At 44.3% G+C, this 25,195-nt stretch overlaps 1 protein-coding gene across 3 annotated transcripts in view; it reads left to right on the top strand.

The window, feature by feature from the left end:
• KCTD1 (potassium channel tetramerization domain containing 1) overlaps positions 1–25,195 on the top strand; it is a 93,207-nt gene that overhangs the window by 52,497 nt on the left and 15,515 nt on the right. For all 3 annotated transcript variants that reach the window (XM_042909618.1, XM_042909616.1, XM_042909617.1), the window contains exon 3: positions 18,282–18,426. In XM_042909618.1, coding sequence (XP_042765552.1) covers positions 18,282–18,426 — 145 coding nt within the window. The remainder of the gene's footprint in view (positions 1–18,281; positions 18,427–25,195) is intronic.

Here is a 25,195-nt window from a genome sequence, read left to right as displayed (position 1 = left end):
CTGCAATCCTGCATTAGGGCTAGGCATTCTGTGCCGTGAGTCTGTGACTTCACGATTCCAATTTCACATGACAGGCCCTAGACACGAGTCCAGTCCTGTTATCATGCAGGCCCGCGATTCAGGATTCCAGCAGAAATGCCAAGAAATCAATGCATCTTCCTTGCCACACAGTTCACTGAGCTTTCTTTCAGAATTCTTGCAGGGCACTGAGTAGAAGGCTTTTTATTATAACCTACCCTTTAGACTAGAGTGATTTAAATATTTTTTAGGTTAATTTATTTTGACAGACAGCACGAGTGGGGAGGGGCAGAGAGAGGGAAAGAGAGAATCCACACCATTAGTGCAGAGCCCGAACTGGAGCTCGAACCCACAAAACCATGAGATCATGACCTGAGCTGAAACCAAGAGTCAGACACTTAACCCACTGATATACCCAGGCACCACAGATCAGCATGATTTATAATGCAATGTCTATCTCAAGTTTAAAAAACTCACAGTGGGGCGCTTGGGTGACTCAGTTAAGCATCGGGCTTTGGCTCAGGTCATGAGCTCACAGTTCCCAAGTTCGAGCCCCACGTCGGGCTCTGTGCTGACAGCTCAGAGCCTGGAGCCTGCTTTGGATTCTGTGTCTCCCTCTCTCTGCCCCTCCCCTGCTCATACTCTGTTTCTCTCTGTCTCTCCCTCCCTCTCTCTCTCTCTCTCTCTCAAAAATAAATAAAAATTAAAAAAAAATTTTTTTAAACTCACAGAACAGGTTTTTTGGGGGGAGTGGAAGTCATCCTGAGATAATGTAGCCCCAGCAGAGGTGGAAAGAGGGGGCACATCCCTGCCTTGAAAACCCCTATGGAAATGCACAAAATGAGGACAGTGTCTAACCAGTGGTGAACAGTGTTCAGTGTTAAGATTGGATGATCTTTTAAAAAAGGAAATTAGTTTATGAGGAGGGGAGTGATTGAAAAGGAGGGAAAGCATCTGGCAAAGGAAAAATGGAAAGTTTCTCCAGGGTGATAGGGGCAGTTTTCCTCTTCTCTGTCTCTTGCCATGTTATAATATTGCTTTTTCAGAATTGCTCTTCAGTTATATAGGCAAAGACTAAATGAAATCAGCTTCAAAAGACTTTTTTTAAAAGTTTCTTTTAGGGGCGCCTGGGTGGCGCAGTCGGTTAAGCGTCCGACTTCAGCCAGGTCACGATCTCGCGGTCCGTGAGTTCGAGCCCCGCGTCAGGCTCTGGGCTGATGGCTCGGAGCCTGGAGCCTGTTTCCGATTCTGTATCTCCCTCTCTCTCTGCCCCTCCCCCGTTCATGCTCTGTCTCTCTCTGTCCCAAAAATAAAATTAAAAAACGTTGAAAAAAAAATTATTAAAAAAAAAAAGTTTCTTTTAATGTTTATTTATTTTTGAGAGAGAGAGAGTGTGAGCAGGGAAGGCAGAGAGAGAGGGAGACCCAGAATCCGAAGCAGGTTCCAGGCTCTGAGCTGTCAGCACAGAGCCTGACTTGGGGCTCAAACTCACGAACTGCAAGATCATGACCTGAGCTGAGGTCGGACACTTAAGCGACCGAGCCACTCAGGTGCCCCAAAAGACATTTTTTTTTTTTTTAAACAGTGAAACTGGATTTTCTCTTGAGTGCCGAAAAGCCAGTAACTTCTACTCCTGGCGAATTGGGCAAACTTCCTTCGCCACTTGGGAACAGAACCGACCTGGCTTTCCTAGTAACCTAACTCATAAAGTCTTGTCTCAGAGGATAACTCACAGACAAATGTAACCATGCTATAGTACCTGTATTTTTCCCTGTCCTTGTGTCCACTAGAAGATTTCTTCTTTGCTCCCCAGTGTGCGGGGCATGTACTGGCCAACAGAAGTCCTTGCTCTCTTGAGGTTTACATGGGGGAGCTGGGAGGACAGATGATAAGTGAACAGTCACTAAACGGTATTTGGGTTGGTACCAAGTGACGTCGTAAGTAAGAACACCACCCAGGACAAATACGCCCACTTTGGGATATAGTTTGCCCCCTGTGTTGAGCCGAAAGATAACTTGATGCCTACCTATTTGCTCATCTAAATTTTCAAGACAAAATCTGGCTTACGTGTGAGTGTAGATTTAGAAGTAGATTTTTGTCACTTCGGTGTTCTGGGTCGCCCTGATGGTGACTCGGTTTGCCTATTCTGAGTTCTGTGATTCGTCTCCTGCTACGTGGTGTGCGGTGAATATGTATGTTCACCCCTCATCTCCGGCGGAGGGAGATGCAGAGTGAAGTCTACTCTCTGGGCCGTGGCCGTGGCACAGCTCCAGGCCAGGTCATGTTCCGATCGCCGCGCGGGTGGACTGAGCCTGGCACCGTTCCTGATACATTCTATTTCATTTTCCATTTGTGGGACACTGAAGTTATACTTGATTTTGACCAAAATAGAATTAAAAAAAAAAAATGTGGGCAGAAGCCCCTTGGTGGCAAATAATTAGCCTGCTCCTGGTGTGGACCGTGGAGAAGGTGAGGGCCGCCCACCCGCCTCAGACCTGTCGCGGCCGCCGTGCGTCAGATAGCAGAGCAGTGAGGTGGGGACGCGCGCTGGGTGTCTAGCTTGAAGCATCTCAGGGCCGGACTGTGGGTCACGTTCTTGATTTCTTCTGAACTTCTGCTTGCCCAGAACTCAACGCTATTGGAGAGAAACACTGTCCGTGGAAAGCTGTCTCTCACTTAGTCTCCATCCTCGTATTCTTGTGCTTTACGGTACCTACCACAGAGTGGGCGTTCAGAAGTTTGCCTGATGTACGAATTTTTGGGTGAAATACTGTGTACGGAAGCCAGGCCCTCAAAACAATGAAGGGCACATAACTGAGTAAAGCTGTTCGAAACAGTCAAGTGTAAAGGGCTCATTATCTATATTTCTCATCTAACGCGCCGCAGTAATCTCAGAGTTGAGACTGTTATTTAGTCCAGTGTATAGATAAAAATGCTGCAAGTCTGAGAGGTCAAGTGACTGACCAAGATTGTCGCTCCCACTCTGACTCCGGGCCCTTTGTGGCTTCCTCTTTTATAGCCTTGCTTTCAACCCTAGGGGCATGTTAGAATCAGCAGGAGCTTGAACCAACAAACCTGGCCCTGCCCACAGTGATTCTGGTTTCATTGGTCTGGAGCAGGGCAGGGGACATCCTGATGTTTCCCACGGCCAGGTATGTAATCCTTCTCACCACCTGCCAGAACTATGTTATAAAGGTGGTCGTGAGCCAAGAGGGCAGGTCATTCTGGAGTAACCTCAAGCCACTTATTCTTTTTTTTTTTTTTTTAACGTTTATTTATTTTTGAGACAGAGAGAGACAGAGCATGAATGGGGGAGGGTCAGAGAGAGGGAGACACAGAATCTGAAACAGGCTCCAGGCTCCGAGCCGTCAGTACAGAGCCCAACGCGGGGCTCGAACTCACGGACCGGACCGCGAGATCATGACCTGAGCTGAAGTCGGCCGCTTAACCAACTGAACCACCCAGGCGCCCATAAGCCACTTATTCTTAAGGTGGCCTTCACTAGGGTAACGTTAGGACTTAATGGTAGGTCTAGTCCAGTCGGAGCAGCAAAAACGTGCATGTCTTTTTCTTCAAGGCAGAGCCTAGAAAGGGATTTTCTAGTCTAGTTACCTGAAGGGAAAGAGTAAAGAGAGAGGAATAAATCAACCAGTCAACAACCCAGATGCCAGTGAACCAGAGGAACAGAAGGGGGACACCTGCCTTCCGAATGTGTTCCTCCAGCTGATACCTCCTCCCTGATAACCCCCATGCCAGAGTCAAACATGCAGATATCTGGGCCCTGGTCACCACTCAAGCGACCTGTATGTCAGGGTGTGAGGGGAATCTGCAGTTTTTGTCAACATCAGGCAGTCCACCCACAGCTCAGAGTTCAGGTGCCAGGTCTACAGTGAAGCAGCGTGGGGCTGGTGGTGATATGGCAGGAGACGGGTGATATGGCAGGAGAAGTTGTTTATTGATTCTGGCTTGATTCTTGTGACAATAATACTGACTACTCCTTTTGGTACATCGTCATGAATAATGTCATTGAGAAATGCCAAGGTCATTTTTGCTCTGTGTTTTTTATTGTATTTTCCTTCTCCCCTCATCATACAAGAAAGTACTTTATGATAATAAACTCTGTGTTCTATGTCCTTGTTTGAAAAGTTCATTAGTAGATAACTCATAGAAGATTCTGGTAATCTTTCACAAGGTTACACTCCACTCTGCTGTGTCTTGAGAACAATTCCATTAAAGGGCTTAGAATTAACACTGTTATGTCACACAACCCATCTTGTGAATCTCCCTATGACTTTGACTCCTCAAACGATGTACTTTCTAAACAAACAAAAGAAATTTGTGGTTTCTGTCAATCATATAACCATGCATGATGGAGTGCTTCCTTTGAGACCTTCTTTATGGCAAATGAGGACCAGCATTGAAACATTTTAGGTTAATTTCCAAAAGACAAACTGCATTTCGGTCCCACAGAGAGCTCTGTGGGCAGGAGAATTACACCCCCGTAGCATTATTCGTGTGTCCACCCTATAGCCCTTGACCTTCACAGAGATGTGGAAAACTTTGTATCAGAAAGGAAACACCCCTGTGTCAGAACACCTCACACAGTAAGGTGTCTATGCTGTGTGTATTCATGACTGAAATAAAACAATGAAAGTTATTCTCAAGTTGGGGGGAGTCTTCTTTCTTAAGCCAGTGCAGAAAATACCACCCCCCCCCCCCCCCGCATAACTTCCAAGCAGAAGCATCTATGATTCAAAACCAAAGTACTTGATGTTGTAATTCGCATTTGAACTTTGAGAACTTTAAAATAATAGAAGGGGCACCCGTGTGGCTCAATCGGTTAAGCATCCGACTTCAGCTCAGGTCATGATTTCACAACTCGTGAGTTCGAGCCCCACATCGGGCTCCGTGGTGACAGCTCAGAGCCTGGAGCCTGCTTCGGATTCTGTGTCTCTTTCTGTCTCTCTGCCCCTCCCTGGCTCATACTCTGTCTCTCTCTCTGTCTCTCTCTCTCTCAAAAATAAATAAACATTAAAAATAATAATAATAATAGTAAGCCTCAGAAAGTCACGCTGAAGGATCCTTTATGGGTCCACTGAGCACACAAATGGTCTCTACTGAAACCTGAGGTATGTTAATAGAAAAGTCTGCTCCACTGTATCTGCCAGTTTGTTCTATTATCATTATATAAATAACCCATTAAAATGTCATTTCTTTTCAGTAAAAAATGCAGGATTTACAGCTTCAGCTAGATGGATTATCAATATTCTGCCCCTGAAAGATTACTCTCAGGATGCTTGGAGGTAGAAAGTACCTTTATAATAATAAACTCTGTGTTCTATGTACTTGTTTGAATAATTGTTTGCAATAATTGGTCCCTAAAGGAGCAAGCTGAAGTGGGTGCATAATGCCTTGCATGGCAGGCCTCTGTGTGTGCCCAGGGTGGCCCCGGTGCAAGAAGGAGGGGAATGTGAGAGGCAGGGGGTCGAGAAATCAGTTGTACTCTTACAACTGTATGCATGTCATGTATTCATATTCCAAAGGCAGACACCCAGAAGCTCCAATCTGGTGGCAATCCCATTTGCAAAAGAACCTGTTAAAAAAAAAAAATCCATGTCTCAGTCCCTCAATTATATCAGCTATTTGCTGGACCATCTGAATCTAATCAAGATACAGTGTCAGTAGAAATGACACTGTCACTGGATAATGGCTTCCTGCTGCTACATAAATGCCATGTGTCAGTTTGCTTAGTAATGACATTGCTGCTTATCTTTTTTGGTGGTAATGATTATTTTTACTTCTGTGCAGTTTTTCTTATTGCGTCCCCATATTCAGACGATAAATCACAGCTGTGCGTTAACAGCTAACCGCCACTTTCGAACAGCGGCGGACCTTGCCAGGCCAAGGGCTTCGTCCCTGGAAGGTGGATTTGAGCACGCCCAAACTTGCTTCCGCGAGCTGAGCTGACTGTGTTCCAGAGCTCCCGCCCAGCTTGTCAAAGCCCCTGCCATCCCTCCAAAAATTGATTTTTTTAAGAAACCGTTTAGAAGGCCCTCGGGGCTTGAGAGCTTACCTAAAAAATGAAAACTCTCCTAGTCTCAAAGCAGTGCAAACAGTCAATATCAAAGCAGAAAAGAAGGATCTTTTAAGTGTGTCCCACCAATCCATAATCTTAGGGGCCCTGAGGAAGGTACTTCATCAGTACATCACCATCTCGATGATACGTTGCAGAAGGAACAAGACGGCACGAAGGGTGGACTTCAGAGAAAATTGTGGCACACGCGAACGTGGACTGGAATAAAGACTGTAACAACCAAGCAAACCTAGGGAACCGTGTGAAATACGGATAAAGCGCTGTTCTCCACCTTGGCTAGATTTCCGTGACAGAAACACCGAGCAGTGACAGTACGGTTTGTATTTCCAGGTGCCCGTTCTGCCGGGCTCCTCAAGAGCCCATTTGTAACCCTTTATGCAGATTTTAAAACTGAGCCAGAGTATTTATTTGAAACATAAGCCCTGGCTTCAGTGCCCTCCTCACTCAGGACTTTCAAATGGAACAGCGAGGATGAGAAGCAGAGGCGTCAAATGACTGCTAAACACGTGTCAGCTTCTGTTTGATGAGCATCTGGAAAGGAAGAGAAAAGTGGAGAGATTCTTAGCCGGGAACTTCCATTTCTTTGAGTGTTTTGCAGGTTAGGGCTTGGTTCTGTTTTGTTGGAAGGGAAAGGGAGAACTACGGAGAAAACACCCCCAGCTCAGGTGTGTATGGACCGGCTTGGTGCCTCTGGGTAAATTCTTGACCTGTGATCAACCAGACCTGAGCCCCAGAAGGGTGGAGATGATTACACAAGACACACGCACACCTACAAGAGCGCTTTGTTGACCGTGCTGTAGCCGAAGGCAGGATGCTGTCAGCGCGTGTTCCTTGTTTCCCAACTACGCACACCCCAGAGTGTTGTCTTTGAATCAGGGGCTGATAGAAACTTCATATTTTTCATATGTCATTCCAACTTGGTGGCCATTTAAATAATCTTGCGACATAAATTCAACATCTTAACCTTCTCGGGGTAAAAACCCCACCGGGCACGTTGGCCACTGTGATGTAAAGAAGGCATTGGACTTTTTTTTTTTTTTTAACAAAAGGTAGTGTGGACATTTTATATTTTCTTTACAATGTTTGTGTACTTTTGAAGCTGTGTAAATAGTACTCTTGTCCAATTTGCAGCTTTCTTTCCTTCTGTAGAGGCGTAACTCACAGTCCTGAGGCTAAATCTCCTCCCTTTGGCCTTGTCATCTTAAAGCCTAGTTTCTGACAGGGGTTTCAATCTTCCTCGTCACTCTGAAGTCATGCAGGGATGGAATAATTTGGTCATTTTCACTCATCTACCCACCTCACCATACTCTTTTTTTGTTTGTTTATTTAGTTTTGAGAAACAGAGAGAAAATGGGGTAGGGGCAGAGAGGGAGGGAGGGAAGGAATCCCAAGTAGGCTCTGTGCTGTCCGCACGGAGCCCAACATGGGGCTCGAACTCATGAACCATGAGATCGTGACCTGAGCCAAAATCAAGAGTCAGATGCTTGACCCACTGAACCACCCAGACACCCCTTGCTCTTTTTTATTAAGCACTGTGTTAAGCCTCTGGCTTTTCACTTACGGGTACTAAACAGAATATTGTACTACTTCATTGTAAACTGCTGTTTTGCTGGCCCCATTACAAGTAGGAAGAAACTGTTAAATTGAAAATGGAAACATCTGGCTTTGTCATAGTGCTCTGATAGTAGCATATAATTAATACGATGCTTTTATTTGAAGTGACCACTATGACGTATTGTAAGCCAGCTCCAATAGTGTGGGACAGGTTCCCCTCCGTATTCTGTCGTCACTGATAATCTCAAAGTGTGGCAGACAGAGTGGGGCTACAGTCACATGGGAGGGGCCAAGTCCGGTCTGTTTATTAGGAGATCGATGCACAGAGGGACGAATCTGGAATGTGTCATCATACAGGAAAGCACTACTTCAGTCGTTAAGTGTGCTAATATCCAGAAGCCCGGGAAAAAGAATAGTCATTCAAAAACATTAAAGTCAGTGGGAACACATGCAGGAGAGTTTGCTTGTATAACAAGAAACTAGAAACAAAATCAGAATGGAACTACAAGGTGAACGAAGGCTGGCAGGAGGTGCCAGAGCGGGAAGGGGGATGAATTTTCTGGGACAGAGCCCCTGAGGGTCAGGGACAGCACCTAGCGTGGGCTGGCCCTCGGGCCGCAGGGAAAAGAGCCTGCAGAGCGCAGCGACCCTCAGTGAGTTATATGATGGCTCTGGCCTCCCATTTCTCCATCAGTAAAATCAAAATACTACTTGTGAGTACTTTATGGAGTTGTTGTGAGGTTTAAATCAGATAATTCCTAAAGTTTTTAGCAGCGTGTCTAACAAACTCAAAGAACATCAGCTATTATGACATTCTTTTCTCTGGATAGTAATTATTATTATAAAATGGAAAACATATTCTAGAAGAAAGGAGTGTCAAAAATACCTCCCAATATAGAACAGACTGTTGGCAGGAGGGCGGGGTGGGCTGTGGGGGCAGGCTCGTGTGCACATGTGCATGCTTGCCTGCCCAAATAACAAGCAGGAGGAAACCTAAACAGAAACCGTGTGAGCCGAAAATACCCAAGCGGGCTCCCGAGGGAGGGGAGGCTATGATGATCTGATCCTGGGCCAATCTTGGAAAAATAGCAGATTGGTCTAGAAATCATCTGTAAGCAGGCATTTGCTCAAACCAGCGAACGGGACCAGGTGACCGCAAAGGTTTTCTTCCAGTTCCAGATGCACAACAGGATTTCGCGTACAGTCAGAATCCTGCTTTGGCCCACGTAGCACGCTACCGCCGAAGGACAAAAATCTGTCCGCGTCTCCTGAGCACACGCCAGGTGGGCCCAGCGCTCTGCCAAGGAGTGGAGCAACCACCAGGCGGTCGGAGCAGCTCCGAGCTGGGGTCCGCAGTCCAGCTGCCTGAGTGTGAATTCTGGCCTCAGCGCCGAGAAGCCGGCTGCAGTGTCCTTGTCCATTAAGGCCGGTGATAATATCCACCTTGCTTGCTTGCTTGCTTGCTTGCTTGCTTGAGGGCTTGGTGTGAGCCCTCAATACCGTGTCCTGCACCTAGTGAGCACTCAGGAAGTGTAGTTCTTATCAGACACCAGAGTTCTTAGGCTCATGAGAGTTCTTCGGGCGAGGTGCTATCCCCTTTCTCAGATGAAGAAATCAAAACCTCATTGATTTAGTCTGAAAGAGGGCAAAGTCATGATTCAAACCCAGGTCTGTGAGTTTAAAGCTGAACGTGCCGGGGACTCCTGAAACATTACTGAAAGCACCCATGCTGAAACTGGTGAAGAACGGCGCCCTTAACGTGCTCTACTCAGCTCCACACTTGGAGAGAGGTGCTCCTCATTTGCTGGGTTCCCACCTCACCCCTCATGTTCCTTCTTGCCTGAAATCCCTTTTCTAAGCACCCGTGCCCTTCTCCTCATACCTAGTAATCCCTAGAACTCTACACCGTCATTGCCTCCTACAGGAAGCCTTCCCTGCTTGCCCCAGGTTGGCTAGATCCCTCTCTGCCCTTCCTTGACTCCCAGTGGGACTGCATCCTGCTCATTTTAAGGGGACTGGCAGAGCACCAGGAATATGGTAGGCAGTCAATAAATGCAGAAATAAAAAGCCTACTTATGTAAATTCTGGTGGGTTTTTAAATTGGGTTTTAAAATTGTAATAATACATTTTTCATAATTAGCAGTCAGTGTAACTCAGAATTTAAAGAAATCTCTAGTTAGAGTCCTGGAGGGCACTCATGAGAGTTTTATAGGATTAGCAGCCCCTTGAGTGGCCCCAAGCTCCCCCTCGACCCTCAGCATTACCATCAATGATCAGTTCTCCAAAATGCCGGCTACTCAATTGTTTTGCTCATAAGCTTTTTCTTGTATTTTAAACTGGCCTTTCCTTTCTCTCCTGCTTTCTTCAGTTCTGTGTATCATTTAAGAAAATGATGCTGCCTCAGGGAACCGTACTGGAAACATTACTTCCCCATAAGTAGATACAATTTGTTTTGTTTGTTCTTACCAAGAAGGTATTTTCTCCCTTCTCTTAAATTACTTCTGTCCATTTCTATAACAAGCTCTGAATTAATTTGTATCTGTGTTCATGAAATATAGACGAAATTTCCCACGTGTGGGAACTATAAACAACTCTTCCTAGAATTTTTTTTAACAGTTATAATACTTTAAGCAAATTAAACACTGTTTATGATAATTCAGGCTTCTAAAACAGTAAGTGGACTGGTGTTTCTTTTCCTTCTTTTTAAACGTAATAATACCCAGCATCGTCCCCCACCCCCTCGCCTTTTTCTTAAAGAGAAACTTTTTTTTTTTAATGGACATTTAAAAATGTATACAAAAAAGAGCACCTGGGTGGCTCAGTCAGTTAAGCTTCAGACTTTGAGTCAGGCCACGATCTCTACCCTTTGTGAGATCGAGCCCCACATCAGGCTATGTACTGACAGTGGGGAGCCTGCTTGGGATTTTCTCTGTCCCTCTGTCTCTGCCCCTTCCCCTGTCTCTCTCTCTTTCTCTGTCTCTAAAATAAATAAACTTTAAAAAAAATTTAAGTATCTATGTAATATCTATATCTATATCTATATCTATATCTATATCTATATCTATCTATATCTTTATCTATATCTAGAATACAGTATTGAACTCCCAAGGGTCCAGATGTCAGATATCAACCTAGCGTGTCTCTTCCCGTGCACCATTGTTTCCCTGCTTTCCCATCTCAGCAAAAGAGAGGAAGAGGCCTCACTGGTTGCAGTGCCGGCCCCTCTCTCCATGTGCCCTTTCCCCTCTGCTGTCCTGAGTCTCGGTTTCACCTGCAGTGACGCACCCATACACTCAGGATCGCGTGAGCACAAACACACACACCCTCACCCAGCCCTCCACCACATTTGCCGTCTTCCTTTGTTTTCAAGTATTGGGACAGAAACTTGGTTGGGAATGTAACTTGGAGTAGTTAGACACTACCTACTAACATAACAGACTAACTTGGAATAGTAGACAAAAAAGTATGCAGGTACAGGTGCTTCTGGAAACAAAATCACTCAAAGAAAAATACTCTTTAAATCAGGTTTTTAAAAAGTAACGGCCTACGAATCGGTAGGCTAGTGGCAGATTGTTTTTCTGTTTTGCTGCTTCTTCGTCCTCTACTCTTTTCCGGTTTTCAACAATGAGTAGGCATCACTGTTACCATTTAAAAATACCCCCCACCCCCCACCCCTGACGCTAAAAGGGATAATTTGCAAGTTGCCTCTGAATCTCTTACCCAGCAAAATAAATCTGGACCAGAAACTAAATGAAATCTTTTCCTCAAGTCCAAACCATATTTTCCATGGCTTGGAAGCCCAGGAGTGGAGGAAAAAAAAAGGCATTTCTTGGCGGAGGGGGGAGCTTAGTGGGTGAAATCGCCCAACAACCTCTGTCCTGCCCTCTTCGCACCAGCTTTACCCCTTGGTCTGTCTTCGGCGCTTTGTTCTCAGCCCCGGGTGGGGTCTCCTCCACCCTCCCTGGGCAAGCTGACCCACCGCCACTGCAGAGGAATGCTTTTACCGCCTCCCTGTCTGTGTAATTACCATGTGTGTTCTGGGTCCAGAGAGTAGAAGGGATTAGTCCGCTCGCCTCTGGTAAAGCAGGGCCCGGTGTCGCATTACACGCCCTGGTGCTTGATGTGACATGATGTTCACCAGGCGGCACGAGGAGGATTGGCTGTGTGGAGCCTTGGAAGGGCTGGAACCCCTCCTTAGCTGTAAAGTGACAAATCCCGCAGGGGTGTGTCGGAATTAGATGCAGGGACACAGCACATAAGGGAACACAAGAGTTGCAAGCTGAATGGAGTTGGAACCTCAGGCGTAATTCTTCTTCCTACAAGTTTCCATTGTCCTAAGAATCCTCACTTTCCCATCCCTTTGAATGCCCCCTCATGTCGTACATGAGTTTGGACGTCATCTCTGAAGCCTTGCAGTGTTGTGACTTGGTTCGATTGAGTTTAAGGTACCCACTCTGTGGGTCTACACCAAGCCCCTGAGCCTCAACTTTTTGCAGCAGGACTACTAAATAAATTAGTGTCTCTGCAAAGTTGATAATCACCAAATTTTCTTGGAATAACATGCAACATGAGCAAACCATTGAACTATAAAAAATTATGCATTTCTCAAGGAAAGTGGTTGAGTTATTGTCATTTTGTTTGTTTATTTGAAATTACACATGAAAAGGCATTATAATTTAGTGGTCGAGAACACAGACTTTATTTAGAATCAGACCTAGGTTGTAACTTAAGCCAAGTGACAACCATTCTGAGCTTCAGATTCCTCATCTGTGAAATGAGAATAATATGGCTATCTCATAGGATCATTGTAAAATCAAATGAGATAAAGCCCGTAAAACAGCAAGCTCACTCTTTGGCACATAGTACAATTCAATAAATAGTAACTACCACTACAGCAGCTGTCCTCCACAGGCTTGAGTGTGACCTCTGCCTTTTACCCCAGGGACAGTATGGTGGGTTCGGCTCTGTGTCTAGCCAGCTGTGCATCCTTGAGCATTAATGTATTTGAGACTCTGTTTCTCCATTTGTAAAATGGGATGTTGATCTAGGTCACCCTGGAGATCTTTCACTTTTTTTTTTTTTTAACATTTATTTATTTTTGATAGAGACAGAGCATAAGTGGGGGAGGGGCAGAGAGAGAAGGAGACACAGAATCCAAAGCAGGCTCCAGGCTCTGAGCTGTCAGTATAGAGCCCGACCCGGGGCTCAGACTCACAAACCCTGAGATCATGACCTGAGCTGAAGTCGGACGCTTAACCGACTGAGCCACCCAGGCGCCCCAAGAGACCTTTCCCTTCTAAAAGGGTGGTTGGCTGTTGAAGAAGAGGTGCTGTGACAGTTCAAATTGACAGAATGACTCACTGGAAGCCTCTTGAGTCGACAACATTGACTTGTTCCTCTTTAGCCTCTGCTCATCCTCCTTCGTACTGGTTCTCAACTTTGCTGTTCATCAGACCGACTTGGGGAGGTGCCTGGGCCCCAACTCTAAGCAGAAATTACATCAGAATAGCTGGCAATATTTTTTAAAAGCTCCTTGGGTGATCTCAGTGTGCAGCCAGAGTTAAGAACCACTGCTATATGCAAATAACAGAGTCAAAAGCAACGCAGAGGAGAAAGGATTTGGATAAGCCCCAAGCTGCATCTTGGAGATGTGACTTCAGGTACAGTGTTTCTTTCATTCAGTCTTACTTACAAATTTGCTCTTTTCCTTAACGTTGCTGGAGAGCATAGCTTGACATCCGTCCCCATCAACCTCAGAACCGAATTGAAACTCCTTGACCTGGCTTATACAGCTTTTCACGATCTAACTCTGCCATTCCAGCCTCATTTTTCAGTCGGTCGGACTCTGCCCCAGTGGAAAGCAATCGCATGCCAGGTTTCTTCAAGTTTCAAGCCTTTGTATCTTCCCTGACCCTCTCTCCTTTCTTATCTGACCCTACCTGCCACCCCAGTACTCGGCCCACTTCTGCTTGTCCTTCAGGTCTCCAGTAAACTTTCTTTCTCCTCCATGCCTCCCCCAAGTTTGAGTCGGGTGCACCTCCTGTGTCCTCCCCATAGCCCACTCCGCACCCCCAGTGACACACTGCGCTTGATCTGCATTCCCAGCCCCACAGACTGTTAACATTCCACAAAAGGAAAGAATGTGTGGTTTATTTACCACTGCTTTCCCTATATTTCACATGGTCAAGCTCAGTGAACATGGGTAGAATAAATGAGTAACTGAATGACTGAACAATAAAAGGAAATTCTTAAGGAGCCAAGGCACAGTAAATTAAAGAAACCAGGTCCTATGAATGAATGCACAAAAAATAAATTCTTAGTGACTGATTCACACTAAGTCAGGTATATTAGGCCTTACCTCTATACCTATACGCTGGACCATTCGTTAATTCCAGAGAGAGGGGGAGCCATACAGGGGAACCAGACTGACTTTATACCAAAAGGAGCTTAATTTCCTTGGAGATTGGATCCTACATTATTGGTTCCATAAATAATAATCAACAGAATGTTAATATTAAAAAGCAAGAGAAATAGATTTCATTTTAATGCATATTTTTAGTGAAACTTTATCATCTTACTAGTTAATGAAATATTTACAGATAAATTGATAGGATGTTTGAAATTTACTATAAAATTTCTGGTGGGGAGAGGGAGCAATAGAAGTATAGGTGAAACAAGCTTGATCAAGAATTGATAGCTTTTTGAAGCTGGATGGATATATGGGGGTTCATTATATAATTTTCTCTGCTTTGCCCTACATTTGAAATTGTCCAAAACAAAATGTTAAAACAGAAATGTAAAAAAATACAATTGTGGAAGGAAGTTTTTCTCAGCATTGCTATTTGGTTCAATGGGTGTTTTAAACACACACACACACACACACACACACACACACACAGGGCGGCTATACATCACCTGGAGCCAACTTGGTCTTGGTCAGTTGGAAAACAGGAATGTTCTCTAAGGTTAGTAAACTGTAATCAGTTCCACATAGTTTTAAGGCACCAGAGTTTACAAATCACTGCAGTTTGATTTGTAACTCCATTCATACGTCCACAAGAAATACAGCCTGTGCCGATTTCCCCCTCATTTGCTTAGCCAAACAATGCTTTTCCACCGCACATTCAAACCCGACCCTGGGACGCCATTTTATGATCCCTGGCACCGCCCTGCCCTTCCACATTGTTTTCACAACTCAGAACGTGCTTCCTTTCAAAGTTAGCAAAAGTCAACAGTATAACGTTGCCCTTTACTACTCCTAACATTTGGTGCATCACCTACGGGACTCTCTTATCGGAGAGGCCTTGCTCCTCAGACAGGAATGTGCCTTGGTGCGGCTCAGGGCCTCTTCCAGGCCACAAACCTGCCCCTGCTCTCCACAGCCCCTTCCCTCTCAGCTCGCTCCCAGACCACACGGCTTGTGCCATGAGCGGGGCTGGGCGGGCTTTACTACCGTCTTCGGGCCTCTCCCTTCCCTCTTCCGGGTCGCCATGCGCACCCTCCCGGATCCAGCGCCAGCTGGCGGCCAAGTTTCTGGGCCACTGGGCCGCCATAGGTTCCACCGGCCTGCTGGGGGCGCTCTCACCCGCCTGGTGGAGGCCAGCCCTCCCTCCTCCGCTTTCACCCTTTTTCCGTCTTGAGTAATTAGGCCTGGAGACCCTGCTTTTCCCACTGCGTCGCCCAGGGGCCGCGGCCACCTCCCTAGACTACACTGGGCCACTGTTCAGATTTCCCTCCAGCTCTTTCCTTTGCGTCTCCTGTTTGGGCCACGTCCAATGCGAAGGTGCTTCTGATCGCACCTGTGTCCAGTTTTCTGTATCTGCCAGAGGTGGTGGGTTTTTACAACCTAAAAGCCTTTTTTTTGGATGGCGCGTCTCTCCCACCTGGCTAAGGTCTATAACGAGACCCTTCAGCCCAGATTGGTTCTTTGGCCCCGCGAATCCTGTGCCTTGTAGCACCTGCTGTCTTCCACGATCTGCTTTCCTAGAAATTTTTGTTTGCTAGTTTAGGATACCTTCTCTTGGTGAGTTCTTTTTGAGTGGGCCATAACTCCACTTGATGTTCTCATCAACCCCGAGAAAAGGGGCAATTTTATAAAAGAAACAGACATTTTATAAGAGAAATGGAGACACAGAGAAGTCGATACAGGCAGGTTACAGTTATTAAAGGACCGAGCCAAATTCTCCTCACCACTCCGTTCTTCCTTATACTCATTCACTTGGTAGAGACTTACTGATTACACATTCTGTGCCAGGGTACATCCAGGTCTAGATTTTGAAAATGAACACTTAAGGAAAAAAAAAGCATAGGATTTACTTAAGAATAAAATATTAACTTTTCATTTCTTACTAAAGTGGCTCGCAGCCATTGATACTAATATATTTCAGGCCACAAAAATAATATACACACTTAGATTTCATTGCAAAGCTCTTGCTGAACAAACAAGATAGAAAATAAAAACTCTAGACTAAAAGCTTTCCTTCGATAGTGGTAATTCTTTTCATTCCAGTCATTGTAGGGAGGCCCCTTTAAGATCAAACAGACAGTGTGCAAATCCCCCAATGCTACTTAACTAGTTGGGCCAGTTACTCATCATTTTGAGTCTATTTCTTCATCTGTAAAAGGAGGATAATGGATTCATTACATAAAGTGCTAAGGATAGTGCAAGCTACCTGGACAGCAGTTAATAAATATAACTCCCTTTTCTTCCCCTTGTCAACTGTAAATTTATCACGTTAACAATAAAGAATAAATCTTCTGATAATAAGCAAACAAGTTTCGTTCATTCCCATCCTACACCAAACTGTCCCAGAAACACTATAAAAAAATCGACTAAGTATATTTGAGTTTCAGTGCCTCTTTATGTAGCCTGTTTGATTGATGTGTTAATGGGAAATGAATGACAAGGTTGCATGCAGTCAGAGCCCTGGGATGCTTGCGATCCACGCCCTGGATAAAATTGTGGAAGGAAGAAATTGTGAATCACCCTCTATTCATGGAAAGTTGGACAAAAACATTAGCTGAGAAAAATATAGTGAGTTTTAGAAATACGACCTGAGTGTGATTAGTTGCTTTCTTCTTTGCACTTACTACCGCCAGGTAGGACATGAGTTTTCTTTTTTTTTTTTTTTTTTTAAATGTTTATTTATTTTTGAGACAGAGAGAGACAGAGCATGAATGGGGGAGGGTCAGAGAGAGACGGAGACACAGAATCTGAAGCAGGCTCCAGGCTCCGAGCTGTCAGCACAGAGCCCGACGCGGGGCTCGAACTCACTGACTGTGAGATCATGACCTGAGCCGAAGTCGGACGCTTAACCGACTGAGCCACCCAGGCGCCCCGGACATGAGTTTTCTAATTATCTTCAAAAGATTTGTATTGAAACGAATTCCCGAGCTTTCTTTTTTGGGAGGGAGGGGGAGCAGCTTTTCCATTTGTTGATTGGTTTGTTGTACTGTAGGAGGGGTGAAATTATTGATTCACCCTTACCTCTGTCACATTTCAGTGTAAGATTAGAAAATTTATGATTTCAAAATTGTCTTCAAAGCAGTAAGATGATATTCCAAATCAGAGGTAGAGTTTATGAGTTCCAGAAAAGCTTTTCATTAAAAACTGGAGCCATTTGCCTGCCTACACTGTTAATGAAAAGTACAATGCACCTATTGGTTAAGGAAGTGATTTCTAGTGTGTAAGTTCTATTTTCTGATACAGGATATTTGTTTATCATTAGCCAGCCATCTACTTGTTCATGGTCCAGATGTGGCCACTTTCTACTAACTGAATATGTACCAAAGTATGTAGATTCAGCCATCCTTAAAGGGATAAATGATAATGAATGGATGCAGACTGTTTTAACTGTAGCACACTGTTCAAATGTTAACTCTGTAAATGGGGGAAATATATCGTGGATTCCTGTGTTTAAAAATTACCCATAGCCACTCATGTTCCAGAACTAGGTCATATTTTGGGGATGGTCAACTATTTATTTTTTATAATGATGCCTGGCTGTTACAAATGATTTTTGCTGAGACTTAAGAAACTAGACTGTATATTGTTAATGGAAAACATATTCTCCTGGATGAGTGATATTTTCTATGATTCCTTTCTATAATGTAGGTGTTCACATACAGGCATTGCTTTCTTTTTGGAGAGTTTGTGATTCGTGGGTGGGGAAAGCTCAGAAAACAGGTTTCTTAAAAACAAAATTGCTTTCCTCGTAGAATCTGTTTAAAAGACACTTTGGAGCAATGACATTTTTTAAAAGTAGCCGAGAAGGTGGTTTTAAGTAACCTAGGGGAAAGACATGCTGTTCCATCACAGTGACAGCACTTAGCCATAATCACCATGTCAGGGACATTTTCTTTACAGGTAACAGACAGTGAATAAAAGGATTTACTTGAGAAAGCCTGAAACTATTTTGAATTGTCTGGTCCTGAAATATTTATCAAGCAAGGACCAGCACCTCTCAGAGAACCATAACTACATAACGGGTGATTTTTCCTGACTGCCATCTTTGAAACTGCTACCTTTGACAGTGACACAAAACGGGAGCTCTTAGTTTTAGTGGCCAAACAATTGATTCTAATTGTTTTCACTGTTCCCTCTTTTCTACCACAGAATCGGAAGACTTTTTGATGGCACAGAGCCCATTGTTTTGGACAGTCTCAAACAGCATTATTTCATTGACAGAGATGGACAGATGTTCAGATATATCTTGAATTTTCTACGAACATCAAAACTCCTCATTCCTGATGATTTCAAGGTGAGGGATTCACATTAAATTACCAATAGCATAAATATGTGATTTGTTTTGATGCGCTCCCCAAAAAATATTTCAGCTTTTACATCTTAAACATATACCAACTCTAATGGCATCACAGGTCTCTGACATGGTTATACTGTCTTCGTGAAATAGAGTATATGGTCATTAAAGTTTTCTGTGACCAAAGGAGGACTGATTTTATTTAAAGATTGAATTATAATTTATTTGAACACATTGAAAATAAGTTGATTAAATTCCAAGCTTACTTCTGATAAGACTTAGTGAGGTAGAAAATAAAAGGAAACCTCCTTATCTTAATAGACTTTTTGTCTCAGATGTTTAAAGCGAGCGTCATACTTAACAGTAAAATTTTCGAACTGTTCTCTCCGAAGTTAGTAACAAGTGTTACTGTTAGTCTCACATAGTGCTGGCAACTGTAGACAATGGAATCAGACAAGAAGAACAAATAGAAAGTATTAATATTAAAAGGAAATATACAAAAATGTAATCTTTACAGCCATTAATATTCTCTAAATATATCTCTAAAAATATCTCCACTAAATACTGTTGGGATTAATGAAGAACTCATTAAGGCATCTACATTCAGGGTCAGTATTTCCTAATCAAAACCAATAGCTTTCCTACAGAAGAGCAGGAGCCGATCATAAGATATAATAGACAAATGTACCACTCACAAAGCAACAAAATTTATAATACCTAGAAATAAACCTAACAAGAAATGGGCAAAGTCTAATTAAGAAAACTGTAAATCGCTACATACAAGTATCAAAGAAGAGTTGAGTAAATGAAGGGAAATTCTGTGTTCCTGGATGGGAAGCCTCGATACTGTTAAGATGTCACCTGTCCCCGAATTATAAATTCAACACAAACCCACTTAAGTCACAGATTTTTTTTTTTCAATGAGATTTGATCCATTTATATAAAGTTTATGTAGAAGAAACAAAGCTTAAGAATAGCTAAATAGGGGCGCCTGGGTGGTTCAGTCCGTTAAGCATCAGACTCTTGATTTCAGCTCAGGTTCATGAGTTCGAGTTCCGAATTTGACTCTGTGCTGACAGCTTGGGATTCTGTCTCTCCCTTTCTCTCTGCCCCTCCTTAGCTCACGCGAGCGTCCACCCTACCTCTCTCTATATATCTGTCTCTGTCTCTCTCAAAAATAAATAAGTGTTTGAAAAAAAAGAATAGCCAAGTAAATTATTGCAGGTGATAATAATGGTAGTAATGGTGGGCTGTGGTGGGTGGGTCCTTCCAGACATCAGAACCTACTAGAGTAATTACAAAGTGTGATCCTGAAATTAAAAAGTAATTAAAAAGTGGGCTGAAATTGACAAAAAGATCAATGGAGAAGAACAGGTCTGGAAACAGATGTGTGTATAAAGGAGTTTGATGTATTCCAAAGGTGGTATTTCGATCAGTGGGAAAACAAAGGAATAATCAGTAACTGGCCCTGAGGTAGTTGTCACAGAGACATTTGATAAAAAGGTAAAGTCAAAGCACTATCTCATAAGTTCACAAAAGTTCCAGAAATAAAAATTATAATATCAGAAAAAAAAACATAAACGAATTTCTGAAAATATACTTTTGAGGCAGAGAGGGCCTACCTAAGAAGACTGAGTACCCACAATGTAGCCTTAACAAATTTTTGTTTTGAATTAAAAACACCATATACAAATAAAAGACAAGCGTTAGACTACCAGAAATATTTGCCATAAAAGATTAATATCATTAATAAGAGTTCCTAAAATCTATAAGAAACATACAAACAGCCCAATGGAAAAACATTTTTACATCTAAACAAAATATCCCAAAGGGGGAAAAAAAATAGAAATTGCCAATAAACAGTTGCAAAGAAAAGGTATTTAATCTCTGTCGTATCAAAGGAACAAAAATTCAGATACCCCTTTTTATCCGTCAGAATGGCAAAATGGTAATATACACTGTGGTTGGGAATAAACACTTTTGGAGGGCAATTCAGCAGTTTTTAAATTTTCAATCATACATACTCTTGATCTAGCAATTCCAAATCTATTTGTTTATTTTCTAGAAATAGTCACATAAATATGCAAAATTACATGTACATAGAATGTTTATTTGTAGTCATGTTTGTAATAGCAGAAACTCAACACAGCTAAAAAAATGTTCGGCAATGGCAGATGCTTACACAAATAGCTCTATTATCTGATGTGGGGGGGAGAAAATCACCAGGATTTTATCATTCAGTGGAAATACTAAGTTGCATAATATGAATAGCCTTACTCGTTATTTATGCAAAACATTATGTGTATATGTGTATAAATACACAGAAAAAAGATTTAGAAGATTAGATCCTAAATTGAGAGGGGTTCAGGGGGCCTTTCGTCCATCCTCTCCTTCAGGGTTTTGAACAGTGGGACACCTGCCAAGTATACATTGAGTGAGAAAATGAGAGAGAAAGAGTAAGAATGGCAACCAGCGTGTGCAGTTCCCAGCAGCCCTGGAATAAGCCGAGGACGAGCGTGTCCCTGTGGCAACAGCAGTGTCCAGGGGCCTCCGATAGACTGTGCCTCTGACCACACCGAACGTGATTCAGGATTTAAAGACATAGGAAGTTGGTTTCTGCAACATGGCTCCTTACGAAAGTAAGCTACTTTGTCAGTGATCTCTTCCAACTCAGGAAGGAAAACATATTGAGAGTCTGTTTCTCATATGGCACCTTCCTAGAGGGTTTTCAAGGGTAATTTTCAATGTGTCAGTTTTTCTTCCTGTGCCAGCTTTCGAACCTCTTTCCTGTCTTCCCCGCACACCACCTCATTCGCTGGCAAGCATCTTACACGGAGGCCAAAGTGAAGTCTCCTGCCCGCAGCCCTCAGTGTAAACCCAGGGACGCCTCTGCTCGGAGAGCAGAGAGAGCTGGCCGGCTTTAGGCAGCCGGCCCCACACCAGCTGCAGGCGGAACAGAGAGCTAGGACAAGTGTCAGGTCTGCTTCTAGAAAGCAGGCACTGGCCCCGTGCAGAGACAGGAGGTAGAGTTGAGTTCTGCGCCAGACGCAGGAAGTGAGAGGAGTCAGGAGAAGGAGGGGGCCCCGCTGAACATGGGCACAGACGTCAGCAGTGGCCACAGCTGGTAACCAGACATGGCACCTCGGACGTCAGGTGTTCACCAACAAGCATCTTGGAGAGCAAGTAAGTGAGTAGAGGGAGAAGGACTGAAAGTGTGATACGTCAGCAGTGGGCAGCGGTTTCTTACTCACTCATGTTTTCCTAGAAGGAATGCGGTGGACTCGGGGAAGGGAAATACCCCTTTTAGTTCTGTTTTCAGAGGATTGCGTTTCCAGATGTCCCCTCAGAAATCTCTACCTGGATAGTTCTTTGGGTCCTTACACTGCCCAGTCACAAGGTGGCCATCCCCGCCTCCACCTCCCCCCCGTTCCCCTCCCCCCACCGTGGAACCTGCTCCCTTGTTTTGTGTCCCATCTCCATAAAAAAAAAAAAAAAAATCAGAATTCGGGGCACCTGATGGCTTAGCACCAGGTTGGTTAAGCATCTGACTTTGGCTCGGATCATGATCTCACAGCTCGTGAGTTTGAGCCCAACATTGGGCTCTGTGCTGACAGCCTGGAGCCTGCTTCAGTTTCTGTGTTTCTCTCACTTTCTGCCCCTTCCCCACTCACACTCTGTGTGTCTCTCTCTCAAAAAAAAAACAAAAAAAAAACCACAAAAAAAAAACTCTAAAAAAGCACGTCAGAATCTATCTGCCTGCTCTAGGCAGGAACCTGGGAGTCATTCTGCACTGTTTCTTCTTCTTCACTGCCCACACACGATCCATCAGTGAGCCGGTCCGTAGTACCTTCCAGATAGTTCTCCAATCAGTTCACCTCTCTCATCCCACCTCCCTATCCAAGGCTCAGCTTTCTGGATGACTGGGAGTGCCTTCATAATTGGTTTCCCTCTCCCACCATTTCCCCCTCTTGTCCACTCTCCATGTTGAAACCCAGAGACGCTTTTTCTCATTAGACTTTTTTTTTATGTTTATTTATTTTTGAGAGAGAGTGTGCATGCATGCAAGCTGGGAAGGGGCAGAGAGAGAGGGAGAGGGAAAATCCTATGCAGTGTCAGGACCTTTTATTTTGAGATCACTGTAGACTCTCACGCAGTTATAAGAAATAATACAGAGGTCCTTGGTTACCCAGGTCCCCCCGAGAGTGACATCTTGGAAAATGGAAGCATAGCAACACAACCGGGATGTTGACATTGATACAGTCAAGGCACGTGATATTTACATCATGGCAACCATCCCTCTTGTTGCCCTTTTATAGCCATACCCTCTCCCTCTCCCCATCCTCCACCGTCTCCAGCCCCATCCCTCACCGAGGGATACTTTTGGGGGAAAATGGTGTATCATATAAGCTCCCGCTTACAGCTGTGCAGAGGTTTCCCGTTCGTTGTTCACGCAGCAAAGCAGCATATCCTTGTCAGAGCCACGAGGCCCAGAAGGCTCTGGCCCCTGCTCCCCTCGACTCTTACCCTACACATATGCCCTACAGGACTTCTCTTAGTTCTGCAAACATACCATCTTCTTGTTCCCTTCAGAGAGACCGTTCTGCCTGCCTAATGCTCTTCTCCTGGCCTTTGTCACTTAGGGCTCATTGTATTCATCACTGAGCCATCCGTGCCTAATCCAGCCTAGGTTCGCCTACGCCCTGTGATTCTCTGTGGTCACACACAGTACATTTGCAATCATTCGTCTCCATTGTTGAGTGCTGTGTACCCACCTGTAAGTCACACAATCTTTTGGCTGCAGATGTGGGAATACCCAATCAGCAGTGCCTTAAAAACTCATGGAGATTAGTTTTGTTCTCACATAAGAAGTCCGAGGTCCATGGTTACGGACGGTGGTATCTGCTCTGTGGTGTCATCGAGGACCAGAACTGTCTTTTTGTTTTGCCGTCCTCAGCGTTGATGTCTCGGCCTCATGCTTGTCACCTCAAGGTCGTAAGTTGCCTGCCCCAGCTCCAGGCATCACCTCCTCCTTCACAGCAGGAAAATGGGGCAAGAGACTCTTTACCTCAGAAGATTGTGTCCTTGTCAGAAGATTCCCCAGTAGACTTTCCCTTTAGAGGTCATTGGCTAGAACTGGGCCTCCCCGAGATGTAAAGGAGGCTAAGAAAGTAATTTTTTTCTCTTCTAGCCTCTACAGTGAGAGAGAAATGAGCAAGGGATAGGGGCCGGGAATAGTTGTTGGCGAAGCTGGCCAGCAGTGGCTGTCACTCTGGTGCAGCTTTGGCACATACTAAGCATGTAAATATTTGTGGCGTGAGTGAGTGAGTGCGTGGATGGATCAATAAATGAATGAAGTGAGTCCCACGTTCAAACCAGATTCTGGTTCATACCTCATCATATACTTTATTATATTCGAACTCTGGATGTTTTATGTATGTATCAGGACTCTCTACTTTGTAAAAGACTCTCACAGGCAGGGACATTTTTATGTTTTTCTAAAGGACATTGTGTGCTGGGCGCATAGAATTACTCAGTATTAATTAACTTAAATACAACAGAAAAGGGTCTAAACAGTCACAGGAGACCAGAAGCTAAGTGTAAGTAGATTGCAATATACTATTTAATTTATAGGACTAAATGGGAGGTATAAAACGTATATAATGCCATCATCCTGAGTAACTTCTGAGGGTAAAATATTAATTTGTAATCCCATGTTGAAAAGAGATGCAGACTCCAGGAGTACAAAACAACTGATGGGGAATTACGTTTAGAACATGATAACCGCCACTTGTTTTCAGTTGGACGATGTTCCAGAAATGGAGCTCGGTATTGAACACATTTAAACATGGCAGGTGTTATTTTCTTTTTCAAGAGCATTCAAGTTAGACGCTGAGAGACAGACTTCCTCATGGGAGTTAAGCTGTGGCCGGTCCCTGAGGTCAGTCCTGAGGGGGGCTAGGTTGGGACGGCTGCTTCTCCGCACCTTGCAAGCTCCCTCAGGATTCCGGGGCCCTGAAAGGCGCGCTGTTCATCAATTCTAAGTGCAAAACACACCCTTTAATTGGCTAAGGCTTTAGCTGTGGCCCACACTTGGGGGAAAAGACAAAAAGGTTGGCAGATGAAGCGCACGTCTCGCAGGGCCCTGAAATGTTTTCCACAGAGCCTCTGGGCGACAGGCTGTAAATTCCAGGGTGTTCTGGAACCTGGAGGAGCAGCAGGAGGAGAGGGGAAGCTGAGGTGGCCATTTGCTCCTGTGGCGGACGATAAAACCGCAGCAGTTCACGGGAGTCACAAACGCAGACGCGCATGCAGATGAGCTCTCAGTCTGTCCGTCCCTGAATCACACAGTAGGTGCTTTCCTCCTCATCGGAGTCTATTTCCTGATCTTGGAGAAGGAGCACAGCACGAGGAGAGACTGTCCGGACTGGGTTTGCCGGGAGAAGTGTTCCTTGACTTCCTGCTTCCCTCTCCAGCTGTTTGCTGCTGGGTTGAGTGAATGCATGGAACGTTGACATCACGGCATCCTGCACCCCTTAAAACCCCATTCTGCAAATACGCTGTATGAGCTAGATACCCGCTTAACAATTTAGATAATTTCATATTTCAGAACGTCACTTAAGTGGCAGCTGCTTGTGCCCTGCTTCCACTGAAAGCCACTGGAATCTGTTCTCTTTTTTTTAAAAAAATTTTTTTTCAACGTTTTTTATTTATTTTTGGGACAGAGAGAGACAGAGCATGAACGGGGGAGGGGCAGAGAGAGAGGGAGACA

Source organism: Panthera leo, chromosome D3 (genome assembly GCF_018350215.1).
Source record: "Panthera leo isolate Ple1 chromosome D3, P.leo_Ple1_pat1.1, whole genome shotgun sequence".
NCBI classification, from domain to species: domain Eukaryota; kingdom Metazoa; phylum Chordata; class Mammalia; order Carnivora; family Felidae; genus Panthera; species Panthera leo.
Note: the sequence above shows the minus strand (reverse complement) of the source record. Positions and strands in the feature narration are given on the sequence as shown.